Source organism: Schistocerca cancellata, chromosome 2 (assembly GCF_023864275.1).
Source record: "Schistocerca cancellata isolate TAMUIC-IGC-003103 chromosome 2, iqSchCanc2.1, whole genome shotgun sequence".
Lineage (NCBI taxonomy): Eukaryota > Metazoa > Arthropoda > Insecta > Orthoptera > Acrididae > Schistocerca > Schistocerca cancellata.
Window position 1 is genome coordinate 1,131,291,861 of NC_064627.1, and position 17,162 is coordinate 1,131,309,022.

At 40.3% G+C, this 17,162-nt stretch overlaps 1 protein-coding gene across 5 annotated transcripts in view; it reads left to right on the plus strand.

The window, feature by feature from the left end:
- LOC126163168 (E3 ubiquitin-protein ligase RBBP6) overlaps positions 1–17,162 on the plus strand; it is a 382,937-nt gene that overhangs the window by 89,639 nt on the left and 276,136 nt on the right. For all 5 annotated transcript variants that reach the window (XM_049920115.1, XM_049920119.1, XM_049920117.1 and 2 more), the window contains exon 5: positions 12,051–12,104. In XM_049920115.1, coding sequence (XP_049776072.1) covers positions 12,051–12,104 — 54 coding nt within the window. The remainder of the gene's footprint in view (positions 1–12,050; positions 12,105–17,162) is intronic.

Sequence of the window (17,162 nt, forward strand, 5' to 3'; positions counted from 1 at the left end):
ATCTTTCTTGTAAGATAAGTCGTAAGGTCAGTATTGCCTCACGTGTTCCAATATTTCTAAAACTGATCTTCCCCAAGGTCGGCTTCTACTAGTTTTTACATTCGTCTGTAAAGAATTCGCGTTAGTATTTTGCAGCCAAGACTTATTAAACTGATAGTTCGGTAATTTTCACATCTGTCAACACCTGCTTTCTTCGGGATTGGGATTATTATATTCTTATTGAAGTCTAAGGGTATTTCGCCTGTCTCATAAATCTTGCTCACCAGATGGTAGAGTTTTGTCAGGACTGGCTCTCCCAGGGCTGTCAGTAGTTCTAATGGAATGTTGTCTACTCCTGGGGCCTTGCTTCGACTCAGGTCTTTCAGTGCTCTGTCAAACTCTTCACGCGGTATCATATCTCCCATTTCATCTTCATCCACATCCTCTTCCATTTCCATAATATTGTCCTCAAGTACATCGCCCTTGTATAGACCCTCTATATACTCCTTCCACCTTTCTGCTTTCCCTTCTTTGCTTAGAACTGGGTTTCCACCTGAGCTCTTGATATTCATACAAGTGGTTCTCTTTTCTCCAAAGTTCTTTTTAATTTTCCAGTTGGCAGTATCTATCTTACCCCTAGTGAGATAAGCCTCTACATCCTTAACATTTATCCTCTAACCATCCCTGCTTAGCCATTTTGCACTTCCTGTCGATCTCATTTTTGAGACGTTTGTATTGCTATTTGCCTGCTTCATGTACTGCATTTTTATATTTCCTCCTTTCATCAGTTAAATTCAATATTTCTTCTGTTGCCCAAGGGTTTCTACTAGCCCTCGTCTTTTTACCTACTTGATCCTCTGCTGCCTTCACTACTTCATCCCTCAAAGCTACCCATTCTTCTTCTACTTTCAATGCTAGGAAGGGGAAATTTTCACTCTCTCGCTCTCTCTCTCTCTCTCTCTCTCTCTCTCTCTCTCTCTCTCTCTCTCTCTCTCTCTCTCTTCTTATTTAAAAAATACGCTACTCTTGGAATATCATTCAATGCACCAGAACATATTTATTTCCACTTTGTACCAAAAAACAACTAAACTTTATGATGTAAGCCCACACATTACCGGGCACCCAGAATCAGTTAATTACACATTTTTGAACACAATTAATACACAAGCTTTTGTCGTGGCTGACTATCCACGTCCAGTCCATGTGCTCTCACTAGCAGTTCAACGTCTAATAAACAGTCACTATCTCGAGTCACTCCATTTGTTTTTCAACAATACAAAGCTACATTACTCTTTGCAGCCGGCCACGGAGCTTCCGGGCCGTATTTGATTATTCTTGGCAGGTCGCCAATTTTGAAGAGTTGCTCAATGTAGGTGAAAATGCGATCAGTAATGTTTCAGACTTCGAGGTAGAATGGGATAGGAATGATGATGGAAATAGGATCACATTTGAGGAAGTGGAAAAAATGGTCAATAGATTGCAGTGCAATAAAGCGGCTGGGGTGGATGAAATTAAGTCGGAACTCATCAAATACAGTGGAATGTCAGGTCTTAAATGGCTACACAGGATAATTGAAATGGCCTGGGAGTCGGGACAGGTTCCATCAGACTGGACAAAAGCAGTAATCACACCAATCTTGAAACATGGAAACAGAAAAGATTGTAACAACTACAGAGGTATCTCTTTAATCAGTGTTGTGGGTAAAATCTTCTCAGGTATTGTTGAAAGGAAAGTGCGAGTATTAGTTGAGGACCAATTGGATGAAAATCAGTGGGGGTTTAGGCCTCGTAGAGGTTGTCAGGACCAGATCTTTAGCTTACGGCAAATAATGGAGAAGTGTTATGAGTGGAACAGGGAATTGTATCTATGCTTTATAGATCCAGAAAAGGCATATGACCAGGTTCCTAGGAGGAAGTTATTGTCTGTTCTACAAGATTATGGAATAGGAGGCAAACTTTTGCAAGCAATTAAATGTCTTTACATGGATAGTCAGGCAGCGGTTAGTTGACGGTAAATTGAGTTCATGGTTCAGAGTAGTTTCAGGGGTAAGACAAGGCTGCAACCTGTCTCCACTGTTGTTCGTATTATTTATGGATCATATGTTGAAAACAATAGACTGGCTGGGTGAGATTAAGATATGTGAACACAAAATAAGCAGTCTTGCATATGCGGATGACTTAGTTGTGATGGCAGATTCGATTGAAAGTTTGCAAAGTAATATTTCAGAGCTAGATCAGAAATGTAAGGACTATGGTATGAAGATTAGCATCTCCAAAATGAAAGTAATGTCAGTGGGAAAGAAATATAAACGGATTGAGTGCCAAATAGGAGGAACAAAGTTAGAACAGGCGGGGAGTAGGGGCCAGACAAGAGGCAAGGAGGGGGCAACACGATAGTGTGAGGCAGGAGAGGGAATGACAGGTGACACTCCAACTGCACAACAATACAGTAGTAGCTCGTAGGAATTAGACCATATAAGATATACAGTGAAACACTGTGTTTACACAGTTCAGTTGACTTCAAAAAAAGTTACGTAAAGTGTGGGAAATAATGTAAGCTGTAAAAGTTACATATAGGATACTCCCTTGCGTTTTCTCACTATATGTATGTGTACATAATAGGGATCAAAGTACGAGGGTTGGAACTTAAATAGGGTTAATATTTATTCACCACTGATACAAAAGTTACATGTTTGTACCTTTTACTGTCCTTCAAAGCAGTCACCGGCATTGTGTAGAACCTGTTACCAGCGATGTGGAAGGTGTAGTATACTGTTAGCAGACCCTTTTCTGTTGATGGTGCAAATGGAGCGGTCCAAAGTATTGGTGATTCTTGTGTACGACTGTGATGGTGTTATCCTAACGCATTACGTTCCCCACGGCAGACCATCAATGCACAGTATTACTGTTCGCTTTTGGAGCATCACCTGCGACCAGCTTTGTGAAAGAAGTGGCGACACTTTCTGCACAACCCACCCATCATTTTGCACAACAATGTGCAGGCGCAGACACCGCAAGCTGTGGCTGCTCTGTTCGGTCGATGGGACTGGGCAGTACTGTACCATCTACCATACTCCCTGGACTTAAGTCCTTGTGACTTTGATTCCGGAGATGAAGGAACCACTTTGTGGCATTCGCTTCAAAACTGTTCCAGAGATTTGACAGGCAGTAGACCGCTCCATTTGCACCAACAACAGACCAGGCTCTGCTAACGGTATACTACGCCTTCCACATTGCTGGCAGTGGGTTCTACACAATACTGGTGACTACTTTGAAGGACTGTAACAGGTGCAAATATGTAACTCTTTTGTATCGGTTGTGAATAAATAGTTGCCACTATTTAAGTTACAACCCTCATACTTCTCAGGGGCTTGTTTGTTATTTAATACAGGTTTGTTTTCTAAGAAAAGCCACTGATGTAATGGAAACTGATAATTTTCTGGGAAGTTGAAACGTTTGACTCAATTTCATATGTCGTAATTGATGTTTTTGGCAAATCTTCAGTTGCCATTTATTATTTAAATAATGAAACACTGCACCAGTTATGTATTTTTTCATGCTTAGCTCGATGTGTTTCGAGAATTTTTTCTTGTTGACATGTACAAATATTTATGTAAGTATTTTGTGTGGGGTTTGCATCTGTGTTTTTCTGCATATTTTTCACTGTATTTGTGTTTTTGAGGTTATCGGGTATTGTGCTTCCTCAGTTATATGGATAAACCCAACACACATGCAAACTATCATTGTTTGTTTGTGTAACAACACAAAAAATACATGCATAAATACTGCACCTGACAATGAGAATAAATTCTCGAAACACGTTTTGCCCACCATAATAAAATAAGTATTTGTCACTGTGTTTAAATCAAAAGCATTTGAGCAAAGTAAAGTTAGTGATGGTTTCAACTAGTGCAACAAGTGGCCAAACAACGAAACATGCTAAATATGATTTGACTAAGGTGTAACGACGATCACAATAATTCTGAAATTATGCATGCACAGTAGAGACAGTTTGGAAATGGTTGTAATTGGTCATGATATCTTAATTCGAACAAACCTTGACCACCCAGAAGCAGTAGTGGGAAATTGGTTTACAAAATCTGGGTTTGGGAGTACCATGTAAATGGGGTGCTAGTTACTCTCATCAGCCACCACACCGAATAGAGCTTGGCAGTGGCAGGAGATACGGCACTAATTGTTCCAACTTCATGTTTTTTGTCATCAGTCTTCTGACTGGTTTGATGTGAGCCACCTCAAATTCCTCTCCTGTACCAACCTCTTCATCCCAGAGTAGCACTTGCAACCCACATCCTCAATTATTTGCTGGATGTATTCCAATCTCTGTCTTCCTCTAAAGTTTTTGCCTTCTAGTACCATGGAAGTAATTCCCTGATGTCTTCACAGATGTCCTGTCATTGTGTCCCTTCTTCTTGCCTGTTTTTTCCACATATTCTTTCCCTCTCTGACTCTGCGCAGAACCTCCTCATTCCGTACCTTAGCAGTCCACCTAATTTTCAACATTGGTCTCTAGCACCACATTTCAATTGCTTCGATTCTCTTCAGTTGTTTTTCTCACAGTCCATGTTTCACTGCCATACAATGCAGTGCTCCAAACATACATTCTCCGAAATTTCTTTCTAAAATTAAGGCCTATTTTTGACACTAATAGACATTCTCTTGGACAGGAATGTCTTTTTTACGAGTGCTAGTCTGTTTTGATGTCGTCCTTGCTCTGTCAATCATTGGTTATTTTGCTGCCTAGGTAGTAGAATTCCTTAACTTCATCTATTTCGTAAGCATCAATCCTAATGTTAAGTTTCCCACTGTTCACATTTCTACCACTTCTCATTACTTTTGTCTTTATCAATTTACTCTCAATCCATATTCTGCACACATTAGACTGTTCATTCCATTCTGCAGATCATGTAATTCTTCTTCACTTTCACTGAGGATAGCAGTGTCTCCAACGAATTGTACCATTCATATCCTTATATCTTGAATTTTATTTCCCTTCCTGGACCTTTCTTTTATTTCCATCATTGTTCCTTCGGTGTACAGATTGAACAGTAGGGGCGAAAGACTACATCCCTGTCTTACACCCTTTTTAGTCTGAGCACTCCATTCTTGGTCATCCACTCTTATTATTCCCTCGTGGCTCTTGTGCATATTGTATATTATTGTCTCTCCCTGTAGCTTGCCTCTGTTTTTCTCAGAATTTCGAACACCTTGCGCCATTTTTCATTGTCGAATACCTTTTCCAGATCGACAAATCCTATGAAGTTGTCTTGATTTTTCTTCAGCCTTGCATCCATTATCGACCAAAAGGTCAGAATTGCCTCTCTGGTGACTTTACCTTTCAAAAAGCCAAACTGATCATCACCTAACACATCCTCAATTTTCTTTTCAATTCTTCTGTGTATTATTCTTGTCAGTAACTTGGATGCGTGAGCTGTTAAGCTGATTGTGCAATAATTCTCGCACTTATCAGCTCTTGCAGTCTTAGAAATTATGTGGATGACAGTTTTCCAAAAGTCAGATGATATGTCTCCAGACTCATACATTCTACACACTAACTTGAATAGTTGGCTTGCTGCCACTTTCCCCAATGTTAGAAATTCTGATGGATGGTATCTATCTCTCTATCTTATTTGATCTTAAGTCCTCCAAAGCTCTCGTAAATTCTAATTCTAGTATTGGGTACCCCTCTCTTCCAAATCGACCCCTGTTTCTTTTTCTATCAAGTTCGACAAAGCTTCCCCCTCATAGAGGCCTTCAGTGTACTCTTTCCACCTATCCGCTCTCTCCTCTGCATAACAGCAGAATTCCCATCATACTCTTTCATGTTACCACTCTTGCTTTTAATTTCACCGAAGGTTGTCGTGATTTTCCTAGAGTCAGTCCCTCCGACAATAATTTCTTTTTTGATTTCTTCAAGTTTTTCATTCAGCCCTTTCGTCTTAGCCTCTCTGTACTTCCTATTTATTCCATTCCTCAACAACTTGTATTTCTGTATTCCAGAATTTCTCTGAACATTTTTGTACTTCCTTCTTTCATCGATATACTGAAGCACTTCTTCTATTACCCATGGTTTCTTTGCAGTTACTTTCTTTGTACCTGTGTTTTTTTTCCAACTTCTGTTGTTATCGCCCTTTTTAGATATGTCCATTCATCTTCAACTTTACTGGCTACTGATTTGTTTGCTATTGCTGTATCTTTAGCCTTAGAGAACTTCAATTGTATCTTGTCATTTCTTAGTAATCCCACTTCTGTGCATATTGATTCTTTCTGATTAATCTCGTTAAACTTCGACCTTCTCTTCATCACTACTACATTGTGATCTGAGTCTATATCTGCTCCTAAGTACGCTTTATAATCCAGCATCGGATTTTGGAATCTCTGTCTGACCATGATGTAATCTAACTGAAATATCCCCGTATCAGCCGGCCTTTTCCAAGTATACCACCTCCTCATGTGATTCTTGAACAGAGTATTCGCTATTATTAGCTGAAATTTATTACAGAACTCAATTGGTCTTTTTTCCTCTCACTCATTGTCCCAAGTCCACACTCTCCTGTAACCTTTTCTTCTACTCCTTGCCCTACAACTGCACTCCCGCCCCCATGACTATTAGATTTTCATCTCCCTTTATATACTCTATTACCCTTTCAATAGTGTCATGTACTTTCTCTATCTCCCCATATTCAGCGTGGGATGTTGGCGTGTATGCATGAACTATCGTTGTTGGTGCTGCTTTGTTGTCGACTCTGATAAGAACAACTCTATCACTGAACTGTTCACAGTAACACACTCTCAGCCCTACCTACTTATTCATAATGAATCCTACTCCCATTATGCTATTTTCTGCAGTTGTTGATACCACCCTATACTCATATTACCAGAAATTCTTGTCTTCTTTCCATTTTACTTTACTGGCCCCTACTACATCTAGATTGAGCCTTTACATTTCCTTTTCAAAGTTTCTAGCTTCCCTACCACATTGAAGCTTCTGACATTCCACGCTCTGACTTGTAGAACGTTATCCTTTTGTTGGTCATTGAATTTTTTCTCGTGGTCACCTCCCACTTGGCAGTCCCCTCCTGGGCCGGCCACTGTGGCCGAGCGGTTCTAGACACTTTAGTCCGGAACTGCGCTGCTGCTGTGGTCACAGGTTTGAATCCTGCCTCGGGCATGGATGTGTGTGATGTCCTTAGGCTAGTTGGGTTTAAGTAAGTCTAAGTCTAAGGGACAGATAACCTTAGATGTTAAGTCCCATAGTGCTTAGAGCCATTTGAATCATTTTTAGTCCACTCCTGGAGATCCGAATGGGGGACTATTCTGGAATCTTTAGGCAATGGAGGGATCATCATGACACTTCTTTCACTTACGGGCCACATGTCCTGTGAATACACGTTATGTGTCAGTAATACAGTGGTTTCTGTTGCCTTCTGCATCCTCATGTCATTGATCATTGCTGATTCTTCTGCGTTTAGGGGCAGTTTCCCACTCCAAGGACAGAGTGTGCCCTGAACCTCTGTCCGTTTCTCCACCCTCTTTGACAAGGCCTTTGGCAGAATGAAGGTGACTTCTAATGCCGGAAGTCTTCGGCTGCCAGTGCTGATTATTAATCAAATTTAACCAGTGGCGGGTTTCAAACCCGGAACTGATGACTTGTTGATTATTAATCAAAGATGCTACCCCCTAGATCATGGGCGCATGTTTACCATTCCAAATCTGCAGAGCAGAGTGCCCTGGTGTATAGAAACTTAACCACATAATGAATGTAAACACTACTTTTGGCCAGCATCATTCCAGCACCATTTTATGTCAGTTTTTTCTCCACAAACATATTTTTATGAAGCATAAATCATGGGAAAATTATAAGTATGCTGATAGAAAATCGGGTGCAAATTAACATTGCGGAGCTAGGAAATTTGACTGTAGCATTAAAAAATGTCATAAATAATGGGAAAAAGTTAATTCCAGGAGCATAAAAGCAGTGGTGTGTGTGTGTGTGTGTGTGTGTGTGTGTGTGTGTGTGTGTGTGTGAGAGAGAGAGAGAGAGAGAGAGAGAGAGAGAGAGAGAGAGAGAAGGGGATTACGAGAACACAAGGATATGCTGATGAGATAATTCCCAGCTGTATAGTTCAAAGATGTTGGTGTAGAAGGATGTCGCATCCACAGTGACCAACAAGGAGTGTGGTGGTAACGGAACAGGAATTACGAAAAAGGTGGTGGAAGAAGTGAGCATTGTTGTGGCTGTTGGATGGGAGATTACAGACTTGCCAGAGTCATCCTGATACCAAACCCACCTCTTCTTTCCTAATCCTCCTGTCCACCTCATCCTGACCCACAATTATTTTACTTTTGAAGGCCATATCCACCAACAAATCCATGGTATTGCCATGGGTGCTCACATGGCATCATCCTATGTTAATTTATGGGCCATGTGGAGGAATCTTTAATGTTCAGACAACAGCTAAAACCTTTGTCTGATCCAGAATCATTGGTGACGTTTTCATAATCTGGACTCAGGGCAGTGACAACATTTGTTCTTACTTCCATACCCTCGACACCTACTCCCAAACCCACTTCACTTTATCCTATTCAACTCAGTGAGCACCGTTGTAGATGTCAGTCTCCGTGACTCAGATGTTTTCATAAAAATGTCTGTTCATATAAAATACACCAACCACCAATAGTACCTCCACTTTGGCAGCTGTCACCCATGCCTTGTCAAAAAGTCTTGACTTACTGCAGAATTTATTTTCAGAGAGTATTTTATCCATCATATCCATAAACATATCTCCTGTGCCATCTCCTCCTCTCACACCAGTCATCTTATTAACCAGCCACTGACCAGCACTCTTCTGACCATCCAGTACCACCCTTGCCTTGAAAAGTTCAACCATATCTTTCACTAGGGCTTTGACTACATCTCAGCATGCCCTAATATGAGGGATATCTTACCAAAAATACTTCCTACACCACCTAAAGTAATGTTCCACCAGTCATCAATTCTGCAGAATGTCCTTATGCATCCCTGTTTCAACCCTGCATCCAATTTGTCACTCCCTTCTGGATGACCTGTGCACAAGGCGTGTCCCATACACCCACCCACCGCCTCCTACCACAGTCATTCCCTACCCAATAAAAGGCAGGGCGACATTTAAAGCAGCCATGTTATACTTCTGCTTAACTGCATTTACTGTGCAGAATTGTGTGTGTGCATTATAGGTGACTAACTGTCAACTCGCATCAGTGGCCACCGTCAAGCTGGCCAACTGAGACCTTAACTATCCAGATACTGAACATGCTGTGTGCCACAACACGAATGAGTTTACAGCTGCTTCACTATATATACCTCTTAGATAGTCTTCCAGCACGAGTTTCTCTGAACTGCGTGGGTGGCAATTCTCTCTGCAGCATATCCCACATTCTCACTGTGCCCCTAACCTGAACCACTGCTAATCTGTTGCCCACTGGCTCACTTCAACTGCTTCCTTTTATCTTGTGTCATTGTCTGCACCACTTCTTACAGTTTCTTTACCCCCCCCCCCCCCCCTTACAACCTCATCAACCCAATCCACACCTTCCCCATCCAGATTATTTACTGCCCTCACCAACCACTGTTTCTCCCTTCCGCATGCGGTCTTGTGTGTGTGTGTGTGTGTGTGTGTGTGTGTGTGTGTGTTAATGCCAAGATGGTTCAAATGGCTCTCAGCACTATGGGACTTAACATCTAAGTTCATCAGTCCCCTAGACTTGGAACAACTAAAACCTAACTAACCTAAGGACATCACCCACATCCATGCCCGAGGCAGGATTCGAACCTGTGACTGTAGCAGCAGCGCAGTTACGGACTGAAGTGCCTAGAACCGCTCGGCCACAACGGCCAGCTGTAACTCAAAGAAATGTCTTTGAAAACCAAGTGATTATTTCTTTAGTAAGTGCTTGTTTGCTGCTCTTTGTCTAGACGCCTCTTTTGAACCTCGTAATGCCAAATACTCGTGTATATTGAGCAAGCAGTAAAGGAAACAAAAGAAAAATTCGGAGTGGGTATTAAAATCCATGGAGAAGAAATAAAAACTTTGAGGTTCACCGATGACATTGTAATTCTGTCAGAGACAGCAAAGGACTTGGAAGAGCAGTTGAATGGAATGGACAGTGTCTTGAAAGGAGGATATAAGATGAACATCAACAAAAGCAAATCGAGGATAATGAAATGTAGTTGAATTAAGTTGGGTGATGCTGAAGGAATTAGATTAGGAAATGAGACACTTAAAGTAGTAAAGGAGTTTTTGTTATTTGGGGAGCACAATAACTGATGATGGTCGAAGTAGAGAGGATATAAAATGTAGATTGGCAATGGCAAGGAAAGCGTTTCTGAAGAGGAGAAATTAACAACATCGATTATAGATTTAAGTGTCGGGAAGTCGTCTCTGAAAGTATTTGTATGAAGTGTAGCCATGTATGGAGGTGAAACATGGACGATAAACAGTTTGGACAAGAAGAGAATAGAAACTTTCAAAATTTGGTGCTACAGAAGAATGCTGAAGATTAGATGGGTAGATCACATAACTAATGAGGAGGTATTGAATAGAACTGGGGAGAAGAGGAGTTTGTGGCACAACTTGACTAGAAGAAGGGATCGGTTGGTAGGACACGTTCTGAGGCTTCAAGGGATCACCAATTTAGTATTGGAGGGCAGCGTGGAGGGTAAAAATTGTAGAGGGAGACCAAGAGATGAATACACTAAGCAGATTCAGAAGGATGTAAGGTGCAGTAGGTACTGGGAGATGAAGAAGCTTGTACAGGATAGAGTAGCATGGAGAGCTGCATCAAACCAGTCTCACGACTGAAGACCAGAACAACCACCACCCATCCTGATTACCAAGAAAAATAATAATGAATTCCTGATTGATTATTGCACATTTTTTATTATTGTTGTTGTTGTTATTGTTGCACAGTTAATGTTAACAACAGTGCAACTGTTTCATAAATGAATAATCTGATTTAGTCAATTTTGGAATACAGCTTAGGTGGTGATTCTTATTTTTCCAGTGGTCTTGACCTTGGATTATTGCAGCTGATGTGACTTGATGTTGTAGATAGCATATATCTTTTCTAGTAGTCTCTTACAGTTGAGGGTTGTTGTTTCTTGTTTGTCCCTCTTACTTTCCCCATGACATTGCCTGTTTCCAACTGGTATTTGTTTCTTACATGTCCTGAAATAAGCATTTTGCTGAAACACGTTGCCAGCACCATTTAGTGCAAGGAAATAGAATTTCTAATTTTATAAACTCGTTGCTTAGTAGTTCTGTTACATTTTCAGTATGCTTCCTATTTTTTTTAAATGACTTTCTGATTAACATCATTAGGCTCTTTCTGCTGTATTGGCACTTGACTGTGCAATTATCTAGTTTGAGCACTTTTCATTGGAGGAATTTTCATATTTGATGCCTGGCTCTAAGGACGGGTAAGGCACTGACGTATGAATTTTAATAATTAAATTAAAAGCTCATATTGTTTTCTATATTTCAACCCATTGTGTTGTGTCCCAGATTTCTCAGCGTTATGGATTGCATTTATATGGCATCAATGACCTAGGGGGACACCCAAAAGCACAACATTTCTCTGAACTATGCAGGTGGGAATTCTCTATAACCTAAACCTTGTACATTGTGGAATGGCACTGTAAACATTGTTGTGGTTGAAGTGCTTTAATTTCTGTGACCCTCTTTGTACTTAACATATTTTGTGTTTTTGATCTTTACTTTTATCTTCACACTCACAATGATACACAGATTACACAGCATTTAATATAGCCTCATCAGACATCCAGTTACACGGAGACATTACATTCAGTAATTTCATGAGACCCAACTATGGTGTCCAGTGTGTTATTTCCAGGAGACCATATTCAGTTTTTTGTATCCCTCCCTAACAGCCACATCTTATATTGAATACATGTTTGCTCTGTACACTGTCACAATATCCTGTTTTTGAGAACTTACCAAACATGTTATTTTAGGTAACTAAAGGATGTTAGTAATGTATTGTTCTTTCTTACAGCAGATCGAGCCCTTGACAGATGGACAAGATCCAGGTGTGAGCAAGCTAGCAAAGGTAATTTGTTAAAATAGTACAAGTCCTTTTTCTCTCTTTCTATTCCCTGTTGTCTTGTATTTAAGCATTTTTAGAATTGTTCTGGCAGCATTGCAATATTCCTATTGTTTAAACTTGATTGTGCCAGTTCGAGTGGGTACTTGGAACGATTCTTAAAGTATGTTGGTCACAAGTTGAGACACACAATATTTTTCTTTTATTGCTCAAGATGAGATGGTCAACAAGGAGCCTCTAAGAACAACAGCAGTTCAATATGGATTTAGATATAACAGAAAAGAAGATAGAAGTTGAGTTGTGATATGAAACTTCGTGGCAGATTAAAACTGTGTGCTGGACCGAGACTCGAACTCTGGACCTTTGTGCCGGTCCCGCACACAGTTTTAATCTGCCAGGAAGTTTCATATCAGTGCACACTCTGCTGCAGAATGAAAATCTCATTCTGGAGTTGTGATATGACTGCATGTGACTGCTTTATGTAAGGTAATTGGATACACAACTTGGAACAACCAGGTAAATATATAACTGAGAAATTGTTTCCATATGTCCATGTCCTGATGTTCACATCATGTCTGTGGAACTTGATACTAATAGCAAGGGAAGAGAGAGCAAAGTCACAAATGATGGTTTTAAGTAAGGTTCAGGCCACTACATAGGGCCATTAAAAGCACAAAGGGCTTTGAAAATTGTGAAGTTTGTGTATGGTGTAGGAAATTAATACTCAGATAGAATCAGAACGCTTTTACACTTGATAAAAATTGATAGAGTATCATTACAGCATGGAAGTGCTGTAACAAAGGGGAATGAAAAGGTTACGCGTTGAACCACAGTTTTGAGGGTGGGAAGGATGGCAGTCGTGGTGCTTTTTGTATTCGAGCTAGGAACCTTGGTAAAAAGTTTTTGGTTTAGCCCGGACCAGTGGCCACTTGTAGAACTATTCGAACATCTGTCTTTAGCTGTGTTACTGTATATTATGTAAGTTTTCAAGATGAACTGGAGCTGACCCCCTGGCAAATTGTGCAAATGAGTTAATTCCTGTTGCAAAAGATTTCAGTTGCACTGAAATTAATGCTCAACTAATGGCACAATTTGTACATGCACAGTTTGGATTTTACATGCAAAAACAGTCACCCTTAAATAACTCCAGATGGAAGTGAGACTGTGGTTCAAATTTGGCCTATGGTGTATCTAAGGTTAGTGTTCACATTTAAAAAAATCATGCGTCATTCGGATTTTTCGTGCAAAAAGAGCAAGTATTTCTGGGAGGCTTTTACAGGACCGCTTCTATGCTTTTAACTCTTAAGAATCAGTTCAGAGTTTGCATGAAAGTAGATAAGTGAGTAAAGTCTAAACAATTTTTTTTTTTATCCATTAATCTTTATCTGTTGTTGAGACGTGATGATTTAATGTTGAGCTGAAAGTAGCACATAGCACTTGTTCTCATGTGAACTGAATGCACGGAAATAGTTTAGTCACTCAGATAAATAAAAAATGAATTCTGGCACTAAAATTGAAAACTTGCTGTAAAAAATTTAGCTTCATTTGAATTTTACATGAAAAAATACATTTTTGTAATTTTTTCATGTGCCATTTCTGTGTTTCAAGCTTGTATTAATTGGTTCAAATTTTATAAGATGATTGACAACTTCATGTAATTAAGGGTCGTCATAGCTTGATTCAGTCCAGTTATGTAAGCAGCATTGTTCAAAAGACAGTAAGAAAACCTGAACAGTTGTTGTCCAAGTCAACAAAAATTTGCCTCAGTTTCCATGCTATGGCAGTCTAATGTCAAAATTATTATAGAGTAAAAGGAACTAAAATGAAATACACCCCTCTCAAAGCACGAAAAAGGCAAATATGTTCTGGGCAAAGCTAGAGATGTAAAAGAAGGGAATTATCTTTCCAACTCACCTGCCATCTTCAAAGATACGTAGGTTGGAACGTAGATAGTGGCAACACTGCTGTGGAGACACTATGCAATGGAATCTACTTTTGTTTCTAATAGCACACGTTGTTGACATACCTACCTTACCTCTGAGCAAATGGACTCGCCCGTCCCACGTCACCAGCATGCACACAATCAAGGGAATTTCACAGTCACTTGTGAGCGGGCGGTCTAATGTAACAGTGTCACTAAGTTTTTTAAACAGGAACAAAGGAGCTGGATCAAGATTGAATGTGCCAGTCGTACAGTACGACAGTGTCATCAAGGTCTTCAAGAGGTGTGCGGGGAATCGGCATTGTCGTACAGAACAGCGGCACGTTGGGTAAAAGCCTTCAACAAAGGTTGGCAAACTGTGGCAGACATGCATCGGGCAGGTCTTACTAGTGTCTTTGAAGAAGTAGTGCATGCTGTTGCCACATACGATTTGTGGACTCACCCACGAAACCAGATTAGCGCATACGCCTGGGCATGCGAAAAATTGCATCACGATGGGATCCGCATGGCTTGATGGAAATGCAGAAATGGATGCTTTATGATGCTGCTCGGATGCACTTGGAGTGCTATGAGCACGAAGGAGAAGCTTTCTTATGCCATATCGTAACACTGAATGAGAGATGGGCCACATCGTACGAGCCAAAAATGAAATGCCAATCCAACGAATGGCATCAGTATGGGTCACCGCGAAAGTCGAAAGTCTGTCAGAGCCCCAGTATGGTGAAAGTTGTGGTGATTATTGGGTATGACTGTGATGGTGTTATCCTAATGCATTACGGTCCTCCATGGCGGACCGTCAGTGCATGGTATTACTGTTCGTTTTTGGAGCATCACCTGTGACCAGCTTTGCAAAAGAAGCAGGGACACTTTCTGCGCAACCCACCAATCATTTTGCACAACAATGCGTGGACGCATACACCGCAAGCTGTGGCTGCTCTGCTTGGTCGATAGGAATGGGAAGTACTGTACTATCTACCATACTCCTTGGACTTAAGTCCTTGTGGCTTTGATTTGATTCCGAAGATGAAGAACCACTTCATGGCATTCGCTTCAGAACTGTTCCAGAGATTAGACAGGCAGTAGACCGCTCCATTCGCACTATCAACAAACCAGGCTCAGCTAACCGTATACTATGCCTTCCACATCACTGGCAACGGGTTCTACACAACGCTGGGGACTAGTTTGTGGACTGTAACAGATGTAGACATGTAACACTTTTGTATCGGTTGTGAATAAATAGTTGCCACTATTTAAGTTCCAACCCTCGTATTTAAATCAAAATATCTTTACTTATTCGCACTTTCTTGAGAGTTAACCCTACTTCACCAGTGCAGTGAGCTCTCTTAGCTGCAAGGTGTTGACACATCTGCATCTTGCAATTTATAATTCAAAGTCCTCTGATCCTGTGGTAAACAATACATAGCATCATGTGGCTGAAGAGCACACGTGTAACAGCTAAGGAGGCCTTTCTGGGTGGGGCATAAAATTTCTGATGGTGGATTGAAAGTGCAAATATCTAAAAAAGTTTTGATTTAAATGTCGTTGAAGCTGCCAGGTAAGTTGTTTAGAAGCTGGTTCCCTTCTTTTACATCCCTAGTCACCTCTTTTTGTGCTAAGATTGGAGCATTTGTCATTCTGGTTGAAAATATTGTTGAATAATTTGTGTAAAGTTCCTTTAATTAAGTAGTAGGTTATTAGCTGTGGCAGTTTCACAAAAGACAGTTCACAACTTTGCTAATAGATTAGTTAAAAAAAAGTGCAAGTGCTGGAAAGCTAGTGTAATGCCGTTTCCTGTGATGTGTTTCTGTACTTCACACATCATAGTGTTTCTGTACTTCACGCATCATAATGATTGGTAATGTGACTGATAATAATACCGTAAAAGAAAAGCTCTTGTCTGTAATGCACTTGGATCAGTAACGAGATGTCAGTAGAATGCAAGATACCCTAGTTGTTTTAAGAAGTGAAATAAAAACAGAACCTTTAAACAAAGTTACCATTAATGGTGAGAGATGTGATTTTGACTAAGATACAGGAATGGAACAGTGTGGTTGGATTCCATAAGGTCATTGAAGCTAAGCTGACTTGTGGAATGTAATTTGTATCATTCTGACACTGTGCTCACAGTAAACAAGAGCATCCTGAAAAGTAATGCCTCTGAATTTTGTATGTGAAAACTCTTCAGGCTTCTTAAATAAAACAAACGTTATTCACATTCTACATCTTTATTCTTCAGACCAGTATATTTACAGCCCTCTGCTGTTAGAGGGCTCTGAATTGAAGCATGTAACATGGTAGTGTGTAAAGTAACTATGTTGGTGTGTGAGAAACAGTGTGCTGCAATCGAGTTTCGAATTTGAAGAGTTTGTCCATACCTGGAGCACCTTCTCCTTCACTGTGACAATGCCAGACCACACATGGCTGTAACATCTAAAACAATACGATGCGATAGGTTCAGTCATCAATCACTCTGAATACAATCCCCACTTGGCCTCATCCAATTTACACCTGTTTCCAAAATCTTCGAGGACTTCACTTTGATAGTGATGAAGCGGTACAAGCAGGGATCAGGTTTAGGTCCTGTCAGCAAGGTCAAAACATTTCACAGTGACATTATCAACAAACTGGTCTCTCGTTTGGAGAAATGTGTTCATCGCTAGGGTGACTATGTTGAGAAATAAATATGTAGACATGAAGAATAAAGATTTAGAATGTTAATAATGTTTGCTTTATTTAAAAAAAAAAGCTTGAAGAGTTTTCACATAAAAATTTGAAGGCATTTCTTTTTAGAAAACCTTTGCAGATAGATACTGTCTGAATGTGTGTGAGTCAATTTGATATTCCCAGAATGGATGCTAGTCAATAACGCAGCAGAGAAAGTATTCAGTGACTTTGAAAATCACCCCCTCCCCCGTATTTTCAGCATTCTTCTTCTGCAACTGTTTTGTACCAGTCCAGATTCCTTCTTATTAAACTGATTTTTATTGAGCAGGGTGCATATGCCCCGGGACAACCAGAAAATCCAGGAAAAACCTGGGAATTTTTTCGTCCAGGAGAGAACCAGGAACTTTTGGAATTCCGGGAATTTTTCAGTGTTTTAGTTTTCTTTAAATTTTTGTAAT